Genomic DNA, 12,550 nt, shown 5'->3' with positions numbered 1-12,550 from the left:
AACATAGCAGAATCAGTCTCTAAGAGCAAATTTTGGGGGCATGATTGGTCTAAATAGAAGCACAAATCCTAGCCATGCAGTGTCCGCTTGTGGACTTTACAGTACATTTAGAGTCCTTTCTCCTTTGGAAAATAATTCTTCTCCAGAGAAAATAGTGTAAGATCCTGAATTCCAGATGACAGCCTTTTTGTCCCTACCTGGTAAGAGAAGCATTATAAAAAGGCAATTGTGCTATCCAAACCCTGGACAGCACGACGCCAGAAAGCTGTGTGGACCAAGCAGAGAAGAGTTCAGACTGCCCCCAGGGCAAACCCCACAAGAGTGCACATTCCTCACACTTTCCCCTCCGATTGAACAAAAACAGCTTCCTCCTGTAAAGGTGCCCAATTCCAGTAACTTTCTTCCTTAATGTGAATGGCAAGAAAACTCATCAGGGGGAAAATGAGACAGAGTGAGAAAGGAAGTGTCCATTAGAAAAAACTTGGAGAAAATCTATCATTCTCTAGATGCCTGCCTGGCAAGCCTGGAGGAGGAGCCAGATGCTGTGCATTACTGCACACTCCCAGCCATGAAAATCCTCAAGCTCGCCTTCAGGAATCTCACCAGTAAGTTCTTTTCCAGAGGACAGAAATGCCTGCTTCTGACCTTATTTATTCTTCTGCCTCGGAGCATTGCATAATACCCTGGTTCTAATGTACCAAGAACAGAGTTCAATGACACCACTCCATAGGAATCGCAGGTGGGTCTCACACTTCTCCTGCTTCTCAGAATTCAGCATAAGCACTCTCTTTCCTTACATAATTCCACATAAGAGCCTTTCCAACACTAACTCTCTTGTCACCTGCACTTAAAATATCAAGGAGAACTTTGGACCAACTACTATGCTACATAAATACTTTGCAATAGGAATAAGCCGATTCAGCTGTTAAATACTGTACGCACTGCTGGGCCTAGAAAAATGTCAGTAGAATGGACAGGCAGGCTGTAGAGTCAAGATGCCTGCTATACCTAAACACACACGGATACACGTTGTTCCCCACCTTTAACCCATTACCCCAAACATACAACCCTATGATTTTTTTCAACTCAGTTATATGGAAAAATGTATCTATGCTTTACTTTTGCTTTTTTGACAATCTAAAAACATTATGCCTAAGTTTCCACAGAGAGCATATATTATTCTGCCATTTCCATTTTAAAAAGAATAAATATATATGCATATGCTGTATATTAATAGACTATCTCTGAGATGATTCTCAAGAAACTGGTAATTGGGAAGGAGTCTTGTTTTTCCCTGTACATCTTTTTGTGTTTTTGAATTTTGGACAATGTGCCTATGCTATTTATTCAAAATTTTAAATTAAATTGAAAGGTTATGCCCAGAACAAAATCCTCCTTGTGAAATATATGGGTGCAGACACCTTTCAGTACTCACAGTGGCTGGCAGTTCAAACAGCATTTTCTGGACATCCCAGTAGCACCTAGCACACTGTCAGAGCTTCTCCCGCTCCCTGCCCTAGGTGTGCTTGGCAAGATACTAAGAAAAAGGTCTCCAAGGAAATCATTGGGACTGGAAACCAATACACTCATATTTGGATTTCCCCAGAAAGGCTTTTTTTCTGCCAGAGGCTTACGGGGGAAGCTGGAGCCAGAATGTGAGGACAGGGCCTACTATTTTTCTTGCTAACATGTAGATCCCTGGCTTCAGAGCTGCTCGAGAAACCACGGAATGGGGCTGAGGGTCTCAAAATAAACAGACCATGAATGATAGCATGTATCAGGGTTTTCTGATTTTTCTGAATGGAAGCCAGAACTTGTGTACATATTCCATCCTAACATGTAGGCTTTTTATAACTTCACCTAATCAGTACCCCTTTCTCTCCCCCTGAACGGTCTGTCTTAAACTCACTTACACAGAGCATAAGCCCTACTCCCTCAAGTTTCCTCTCCAATAAAGGAGGGTTTCAAAACCAAAGTCTGTGAATCACAGAATTTCTTCATTCCAGGAAGCAAACCAATCCATAAGCTCTGTGTAGTGTAGAATAATGACATGGTAACTCTTTGAAAGCCCTTCGAGACTAGCAGAGGGGATATCCACCCCATATGACAGGATGTGGTCGGGACAGCATCACGCATGCCTGCCTGACCCCCTCGCCCTAATCCTGCCAGGCTTTTCCTCGTCTTCTTGCTCAGCCAAATAACGTTCCACCTCACCCACCTCCTCATGACCCTCAGGGATTAGACCTCTCCAATGGTCACCTCTAGTTGAAAGGAGCTGACGCATGTCCAATCTGTGTTTCTGATGGCTCCTTCGTCCCTCGTCTCCAAAAAAATGTGCAGTTTCTACAGCTCCTTCTGCTCTCCCAAAAGATACAAGTTCAAGATCTTCATGACAGCTGTAGGAAAACCAGAACGGCTCCCCACGGCAGGGAAGCAGGAACAAGGGGAGCCATGTATGCTATTTACACCTTGAATGTGAGTCGCTTTCTATGGGAGGTCTCCTCCACTGCCTCTCTTCATTTAGTCTATAAATATTTTCTACAGAAACATACAGAGAAACATTACAAATCATAATATTTATCTGGAACAACAGTTGACCTAAGTAATCTGGTCAAATGGTCAGTTTGAAATGAGAATCAGGGTGAAAATCCTAGAATATTTTTTTTCTTCTTTGCTGTTCTGTGGGTACATTGTTATGGCAAGCAGAGCAAGAACAAAAAGAGGAGGATATGTTCTAAGAGTCCAATTCAAGCAATTTGACACGCTTGCAGGAAAAATAATTTTTTATAGATCAAAGGAATAGGCATATGGAAAAATTTGTAGTCCATCCCAGAATCTTGCCAACTAAATTATAATCTCTTTGTGGGTTGTTAAGCACATAGAAGATGCTCAGAAAATATATGTGAATCAAGGTTGCAATGAAATTTACCCAAACTCCCAAACAGCTAGCTCAATATTCACAATAACTCGCCCATCACAGAATCCATGATGACAAACCAATGCACAAATTGTTCTCATATCCCTGAAAGCATGGGCTTCGGAGAAACATTTATAAATGGAAACTGACAGCTATTAAGCAAGTCCAATGCAATAATGCAGTGTCTACAATATCAGATTTTCCAAAGTTCTGTTTCCTTATTGTTTAATAAATTAGTATGTTATGAGAGATACTGAAAATTCTTACTAAAATTCTCAGTCTGCATTTTTATAAAAATACTTTGAGTTTAATAAGTAAAAAAAAAAAGTGATCTCAGTCAACATGAGATCAGTTTTTCACACATCACATGATGGAGACTTATTAAATCAAGGTATAGTGGAAAAAGTACATAAATGTAAGTCAAAACACAGACATGCCTGCAAGCAGCTCACAACCTCCATAGTCTAGCATCTGCCCCAAAGCTCCTGAATCAACCCGGAGGTAAGCAGCTCCAACTCTCAGTCTCATGAGGTGGTCACTGAGTTTCCATCCCAGTGGGCTGTGGGGACTGTCTCGCCCCTTTCCCACCCCAATTGGCCTGTGCTAACTAGTGGGCCTTGAAGTCCTTGATCTCTTGACTTTGCCAGTCCTCAACCTCAGCAAAATTTAGTCACCACATTTCTCTGTTCCTCCCCCCAGATCACTAAATGATGCTGGGGTGTGGGGACCCTAATAGACCTTACAGTTCAAGCCAAGTACGCTGATATGGATTCCTCACTACCCAGATGTTCACAATAGCTCTTAAGGAACTTTTGCACTTTCCTCTAATGCTCAGTTTCACCCTTCCTGCCTCTCACTCAGCAGACAGGCAGCCCCTCAACTCCTCCCACCTCAGAGTGTCCTTATGTTTTCAAGTGAATTTTCTTGCTTCTTATGCCTAATCACGGTCCAGAAATATAACAATGAGGCCCGCAACCCCCTGCCTGAAATTTTATCATCCAGCCTCTTGGATTACTTCATCTCAGACTGCTGTCTCCCTCCCTATACATGCTCCATTTCCCAACATCCTAGCTTCCACTTTATTCCTCCATCCCTAGGAAATCTTACTCACCAAATTAATTCAGTAGACTCACTACATCTGCAACACTATCTCTTATCTCTCTCTCTCGAGCTCTAGACTCATATTTCCACCTATTGCTTCAACGTTGCCAAATTCATGGTCCACAAGCACCTCAAACAATTCTGCTCAAACAAGACTCCTGATCTTGCCTTCTTCCAGGACCCTCTACTTCTCCTGTTAATGACATTATCATCACCCCCCAAGACACTCAGCCTAGAATATGAGTGACAGCCCCACCTGCTGCCCCTCTGGATGAACCATCATGTTTGTACCAAAACCCTATTTCCCACAGGCTGCTCTCAGAACTAATGCAGATCCATTCCTGCATGATGTGGCACTCCTCCCATGGGCGACTCTGGCTCAAGGACTCCCATTTTGGACTGACCAAACTTTCTTAGATCTGTGCTACAATGTAAAATCCTTCCTATCTAAAACTTCCATTTGTCTCCCCCCTTCCATCAGAGTCAAAACTGCATCACAGTCTAAAGGTTCCCCTACCTTCTCGAGTTCCCACCACCAATGAATTTCTCACATATCTAATATCATCTTGGTGACTACTTCACGGTAGACCTAAACTAATACACATTTAACATCTCACCTCTAAACTCTCCAGCAACCTCCCAGCTTGTTTGCCTCCTTGCCTCTGATCTCAGAGGCACTCTGCAAAACACATGTTCAGTCATGTCACTTGTCTCTGTAGTGACTGTTAATGTCTCCTCTTATCATGGCTCTAAGCCCTCCATACTTTGCTTCTCATGCCTTTCTGTAGCCTATTGTTCTACACACAGTCTACTCGCCGTCCCTCAAATAACCATGTTACAGCCATACTTCCATGCTTCTGCTCATGCCATAACCTCAGCCAAAGCATTCATTTTATTTGCAGACCCATAGAGCTATTAAATATCTACCTCCCTATCAGTTGTAACCTATACTCAGGGATCATATCTTTATCATCTTTTACCTCATGACTACTGTACCCTCAATGGCTAAAACAGTATCTTATCTTCCATAAGTGCCTCTCAATAAATGAAGAATGAAAGCAAATGGAGAAAGCTGTAGAAGTAGATTTGGTGATATAGTGGCTTATAACTCAATGGTGACAAAAGTGAATAGGCTTGGGAATTTAGTATATGGGCAAAAGGTCCTATGTACCTTAACAGTCCTCAAGAGTAACATTATATTTACGACACAGTATAATTCATTTAATTTTGATAGCAATGAATATTTTTTAAAAGTGCGATATAATTCATTATAATTTTCTCAAACCCATAGAATGTATAAACCCAAGGGTGAACCCTAATGTAAACTATGGACTTTCAGTGATAATGACATGTCAATGTAGGTTGATCAGTTGTAACAAATGCATCACTCTGGTGGGGGATGTTGATAATGAGGGAAGCTATGTATATATGGGGGTGAGGGGTATTGGGAACTCTCTATATCGTCCCCTCAAATTTGCTCTAAAAAATAAAGTCTATTAAAAATATCTGCAATTTTGTTTATATTACTAATTGCCCTCCTCTTGAATTTGGATCAGACTTAGTGACTCACTCTCATCAGTAGAATATGGTGTAAGTGATGCTATAGGACTTCCAAGACTAGGTTGTAAAAAGGATAGCTTCTGCCTAGCTTTCCTTCTTCCTTCAGTCACTGGCTCTGGGGGAAATCCAATAGCCACATTGTGAGGACACTCAAGCAGCCTGTGGAGAGACCCATGTGAGGAGGCACTAAGGCCACCGACTAACAGCCAGCACTAGCTTGCCAGCAATGTGAGTGAGCCACCGAGCAAGTGGTTCCTCCAGCCCCAGCTGAGCATCCACCAATGTATGACTGTGCCTTCAGGAAAAACTCCAAGCCAGAACCATCCCCACTTGGCTGCTCCTGGATTCCTGACGCACAGAAACTGGGAGGATAATAAATGTTCATGATTGTTTTAAGCCACTGAGTTTGGAGTAATCTCTTATATAGTAGATAACTGATATACTGTCTTTTCTAAAAAAAAAAAAAAAAAAAAAAACCCAATTTAAAAAATATTGTTAAAGAAATAATTTTGTTTATATAAAATATCTTTGATAATGCTGGATGAATTCCATGATCTTTTAACAGATGAAAATAAGAGGAAAAAGTTGTTTTACTTTTTATGTTCTTTGTCCCAATCACATGACCTATTTGCTCCCTCATCACCATATGTCAGCATGTTTGTATCCTTTGTACATCAAAAAATAAGCTCTGTGAAAGGACTGGTGTTCTAAATTTCAATCTAAAATGGAATCAGAGTATTTGAAATGGAGAATCTCATGCATGCTGACTCAGAAGAACAGAACTTAAGAACTGAGAGACTGATTTCCCATAAATGCCTGCTAGATAGAAGATACTTCTTGATCAATGAACATTTACAAAGAATCCCTTCCCATCCTCAAGCCAATGAACTTACTGCTTAGACTTTGGCTTGACTGCCCCTCTTTGCACTCCTTGCCCATAATACAGCCTGTCCCAAACACTCAACGAACTGGACTTGCCTGTAGCTAGATACAGCATGTTTTCTGAACTGCAATTCTTCTGCTATTCTCAGATAAACTCAAATTTGGGGTAACTTGAGCTTATTTAGGTTGACAGTTCAAAATATTTTAATGATAAAAATGATACTTTATAAAGACTGAGATTTCTAGTCTGGTGTTCTAAATTTAAAAGGGAGACAATCAGATTTAATTTATTTTCAGACTCATCTCTTTTAAGATATTTTCACCTCTCCACTTCTATCAGGATATGGCACTATATATCTAGCTGAAATATCCCTATGGTACAGTAAGTTTATATTTGGTCTTTGTCTTTGAATCTTCCCGAGTAGGAGTCTTTTGTTATTCAAAATAAGCCCATTTGATTACACTTGAGCTTAATGAAATGACTTAGGGTTGGATCCTTAGTAGCCTCAGGATAGGGCTAGTCACCAGAAAAACCAAGTGATTAGAAGGTTGGAACTTTCGGCCCCACCCACAGACCTCTGAGAAGGAAGTGCAGATAAGCTCTACAAACTCTTGAACAACAAATTTGGTGAGCTTCTGGGATGGCTAATGCATCCCTGTTCTGGGACAGTAACCCAACTCAGTTCCACAGGGATAGAAGCTGCTGTGCTCAGGACCCTTCCGGACCTCGTCCTACTTACTTCTTAATTCGAGTGTTCCCCTGTACCTTTTATAGTATCCTTTATAATAAACTGTGAGCCCCTCTAGCAAATTAATCAAACCCAAGGAGTGGGTCATGAAAACCTTCAACTTATAGCTTGTCAGAAGCACAAGCAACAACCAAGGCTTGCTACTAGCATCTGAAGTGGGGGCAGTCTTGGGCACTGGACCCTTAATCTATGAGATCTGATGCTATCTTCAGGTAGTGTCAGAATTGCGTTAAATCTTAGGGCACCAAGTTGGTGTCCCTTGTGAACTGAAGAATAGCTTAGAGATGTTGAAAAACACCCCAGAATCCCAAAATGATTGACAGCATAATTATTCTGATAAGATTCTATCAAGGATGAGACTGCAACAATACTCAAAAATTTCCCTAATTATGCTTTGCAAGTTGTATTTTGCCATTTTCTTTTTCTTGGTGAAGATACTGTCTTGTAAGTATGTTACAATAACATATTTACACACATAAAAAAAAACAATGTAAAGACATTGTCTTTGCTTCTAATGGAAGATATATTTAAACTTTATGTTATTTCACAAATCTCTGTTTTTCCAACCAATTTCACATAATTTCTAAACACTTGCAGCATTTTATTCATGGTACTTGAGACTTTTTAACTTTCTAACTTAATTTATATTAAGAAGGTAAGATGTAAACTCCTTGAGGATAGTATTTATGTCTGTTCATATATTTATCCTCACAATGACTTGCACACAGTAAATGGCCAATAAACATTTAACAATATAGGCAATAGGTTGACTTTCCACAGATATGCAGTGGTCTGCCCAATAAGAATTAATGACAAAAATATATAAGTATAGGACAGACTGTGATGAGAGACCGAATATACACACAGGGGCCAGACCATATGTAACTTTCACCCACGACCTGCAGCAACCTGCTTAGAAAACCAACCCCCTTACCTACAATACACCACCAAAGAAGCCAGCCTGCTATGAGTTAGACGTACAGAAAGCCAAATTGTTATCTCCAGTGACAATGTGCACAATAACTTCTGTAACGATGGGTCCAAAATGGACAGGACTTGATTAATAACTGATAGCTTCCTTAATTTTGGTCCCCACTTGCAATTCAGGACCAACCAGATAAAGCTAAATATGCACCCCTAACCAATCACATGATTAGCCTGCCTACAGCTTCTTCATGCCAACAGCCTCCAACACCTGAAAGCCTTTCCTTTATTCCATTATAAGGCTTTCCGCTCCTCTGCCAAAACAAAAGGCTAACTCTTCAGCAAGTTCAGAATAGTGTTGACTTTCCTCACTTGGGTGGTCTTCGTTTATTTCCCCAACTGTATAATGAAAATCCATTGGAATCATCCTAGTTAAAGATGAAATACAATTCATTTAATCTGGGAACTAAAGGAGCCAGGAACGGCCAAGGGAGAGCCTTGTCAGAGGCTGAGGAGTCCACAGGCAGGACTTGACAGACACCATCCGGCTAGAAGAAAACTGACGTCCACAGCCTGGGAACAGCTGCCCTATCTAGACGTCCTTGGGGTTAGTTCTGGGGAGTGCCCAACGTCATTGAGTGACAGAGTCACCACCTACAGCTGTGTTACACAACACCTCTCCCCTCTGCTCACAGACCTACATTAACCATTTATTAAAATCACTCTAAGCGATGTAGCTCGGAACATTAAGTTCTCACAGTCCATCAGGACTCATTCTAACAACTCAGCTGCTCAGTTCCGGTTAACCAATTTGAACATTAAGAAGTTTAGTTCCTCCTCTCTCTTCCTAAGCATGTTCACAATAAGCAATGTGCAATTTTGTGTAAACCTTAAACCATGCAGCTTCTGTAAAATTATGGACAAGTTCAGTCTGGTTAACTTGAGCTGACTTTCCTGAAAATAATACACTCTGAGGCATACCATAGCTAAAAGTGATTGGCTTCATCTTTAAAGCACTTCCAAATGTTGTATTAATTACAAAATGAAAAAAAGTTATTGTAAAAAATCTGGGAAAAGTAACAAGAAGCTAAAATCATCCATAATGGCACCACCCAGAAAAACAAATGTTCCCACTGACATACATCCTTCCAATCTTTTTTGGTTGTATATGTGGATGAGGGAGGGGTGATTCACTTATTAGGATGAAACTGATAAGAATTTTTAACTGAATAGCTTTGCTTATTTCTCTGAAGTATGACTTATTGAGAAGCTAAGTGGTAATCAAGGTATTTTTCCAAGGCACTTCCTGAAGTGTCCAAGGAGAGGGGGAGCGTCCTGCATGACAGGTGAATCATCTCTACGTCCGATCCTGTCCAGCCAGTCTGTCCTGTACATGCTGGTCCCTTTGCCTGCAGCGGCCTCCCCCAGCCTGTCCCACAGAGCGTCACTACTCATTCTTCAATACCCAGCTATAGTCCTGCACGCTGGCAGCAAGCGGGGTGCTTCCATACCTGTGCTCTGACCATGCTGCTGCATTTCCACTAGGGCAACTGGCAAATGGCAGTGATTCCAGTGTGATTGAATTTGTGCACATCTATAAACTGGATACTTCAGAAGAGTCAGAACAGGAGTTTTCTACTCTGTACACCCACTCCCTTGCAGAGGACACAATGAAGACAGTGTAGACTGGTAGCTGGAGTGTGGACAGTGGAGCTGGATTGTCTGGGTTGAATTGTCTTCACCGCTTACCAGCTATGACCTTGGGCAAATGACATATCCTCTGTATGCTATGGTTTCTTCATCTTTAAAACGGAAGTGATAATGGTACTTACCTCATAGGGTTGTAATAAGGATTGAACTAACACATGAAAAGTACTTTATAAAGTGCCTGGGACATGGTAAGCACTACATAAACTCTTGAGATTATTATGCATAAGAACTAACCCAAGTATCTACATGTTGTTCATAGTTCTCACAATCTTTTTACTCAGCTATGAGGGCACTAAAGACTCATATGACTAATTAGTTCTTATTAGTTTTCTCTATACATGGCAAAAAAATATTTGGTTCAGAATTCCTCTCTGACTACAATAGAACACAAGCGCTCACGTGAAAGTTTGGATAACACTGTCTCACTATTAAATGGAAATGCTACTACTGGAGGTTACACATACAAACTTGCTCTCCGTTTGTGGAGAATGTTAATTAACCATGACATATGCCCACTACAGAGTAAAACATTGATGCCTTTCTGATGCATTCTGCTCCCCTGCCCCCAGCTCACTCTTTGCCGGAGAGCCAGTCCACTTCAGGGCAAGGGGGCTCTCGACTGTGCAGTACTTTCTGAGTCACCTCAGACTAACCAGATAGAACCAGCCCCAAATCTCATGAAAGCTGCTGGAGTTAAAGTTTACACTTAATCTGCAAATTACTTAGCAGGGGCAAGCTTCCAAGAGAGAAGAAATGGAATTCTCCAATGTTCAAATTATTCAGATGGAAACAAGTAGCTGAACTGAAAAAAGGATAGACAACTTTGACACATTTCCTAGGCATTAATGCTCGTAGAGAACATCTTATTTTAGATTATATTGTAAAAAGGGCTGAGCTAAACATTCTCTGACTTTGAAAGTCTCAGAAAGGAATTTATTTGTTCAAATAGTCACCTAAGTCTTGCTTTAAAAATATACAACTCTTCACTCTTTAAACATCCAATGAATCAAGATTCTGATTTTCTGAAATTGAAATAAATAAGTCTTCTAGCTATCCCTAGGTCTCAACAAGTTCAACAGAACACAACGTGCAGATTTTCTTCTATAAGCAAGGTCCCTTCTATAAGCAAGGTTCTCTATAAGCCATGAAGTGAATGGGTTCAGATTTGAAATCAACAATGGGAGTAGTTCTCGGCATAGCTCGAGTTACACTAGGAGCTGTACTGGCTTCCTGTTTCAAGGTGTCTACTTTAAAACAAAGCTTGCTTTCCATGTATCCTGTCCTAAAACCTAAAATGAACCAACTGACTTCTCTTCACTTGACTCCTTAAGTAAAAGAGATTACAGTATTCAAAACCAGATAACCCCATGAGAATTCTTTCCTGTTTAAAAACAAAAAGGGGGAGGGGGCTCTTCAGCTCCGCCTGGTCCCTTGACTTGTGGATTCTTGCCTCAGTCCTGGAAGATCCCTGAAAGGCAGTCAGACCAGTAAAAACATTTTAAATATAAAACAAAACTCTTGGAAAGTCTATGAGTAAACTAAGCTCTCTGAACCAAGCATTAATCTCATTTCTTTTTTCATAAAAATCATCCAGACTTGAAAAGTACTGCTGCCTTTCAGTAGGTATAAATAAAACTTGAATGTGAGATAGAAGAACAATTAGAAGCTATTGTGGTAACCTTGGGCTTGAAGGCCAGATGTCTGGGTCTCCTCATTTTTGTCACTTCCCTGGTTGTATCACCGTAGGTAATTCCTTTTTCCCTTCTGAGTATTCGGATCTGCAAAGAGGTGATGACACCTCCCAACTCAAAAGATGAGAGAACTGTGGGGCAGATGGGTGCCTGAAAAGTGGGGCATTCTCCACACGTGTTTGTGCACTGACTTACCCCGCAGAAATTTGCTGGTACCTCCCGGAACCCTGAAAGAAAAACCTAGAAAGGCGCTGCAAGACTCCAGTCTAGGGTACAAACCTGATTGCTCATGAAACTAAACATTCCACCGTCTCCCGCCCCTTGAGGTACCCGCCATTTTATTTTAATAAACATATTCATTCGCAGTCCTGAGCAATCCTAACACAGAGCTAGGCTTTCAGAAACCGCAGAAAACGAATAGGCCAAAGCAAGCGGCGTCTAAGGAGCCCTCCCGGCCACTTACAAATAGGGTCTTCCATTTTCAAGGGTCTTTTCAAACGAATGCTGGCGGGGACAGTCTTCTCCATCAGTTCATCGATGCTCTAAAATTAAAACGCAATTCGGTGAACACGAAAGTGTGAGTAAAGTTCTGAGTGAAAATAGTCACCTCTGTGTTTTGCATCTACAAAGACTTGTGGGAACCTCATTTAAGTCGCCTAATTAGGGTTTCTTTTTTAAAAGAAAAAGAATAACTTTGATCAGATTGGAAATCACTTGGAGGGAAGAAAATAATGAAGCGGGGTCGTGATCCACCCACTCCGGGTTGAATTTCAATCGGCAACCGGAGATAATCGGATAAACCACGAGGTCCTCCTCTAGCAAAGTTAGAGCTCATCAGCAAGCAAGGTGACTTGAGTTGAAAAACAAACGGTTTTGAGGAGCGAAGAGCGGGAGGAGGAGAGAGTACGAGGGCAGGAGAGGACTGGGGCGCGGGGACCGAGCGCGCAGGTTCGCGTCCACGCCAGGCCCAGGATCGAGGCGCGGGGTCCACGCGGAGCGCAGCAGAGCTCGGGGCT

The 12,550-nt window shown here is 41.4% G+C and overlaps 1 protein-coding gene across 1 annotated transcript in view; it reads right to left on the bottom strand.

The window, feature by feature from the left end:
• The window catches only part of GLDC (glycine decarboxylase), a 74,926-nt gene that overhangs the window by 61,775 nt on the left and 601 nt on the right, over positions 1–12,550 (bottom strand). Inside the window, exon 2 of the mRNA XM_006918365.3 lies at positions 11,998–12,076. Within this exon, the coding sequence (XP_006918427.1) occupies positions 11,998–12,076 (79 nt within the window). The remainder of the gene's footprint in view (positions 1–11,997; positions 12,077–12,550) is intronic.

Source organism: Pteropus alecto, unplaced genomic scaffold (assembly GCF_000325575.1).
Source record: "Pteropus alecto unplaced genomic scaffold, ASM32557v1 scaffold95, whole genome shotgun sequence".
Taxonomy (NCBI): Eukaryota; Metazoa; Chordata; class Mammalia; order Chiroptera; family Pteropodidae; genus Pteropus; species Pteropus alecto.
This window is presented reverse-complemented; position numbering and strand designations above follow the sequence as displayed.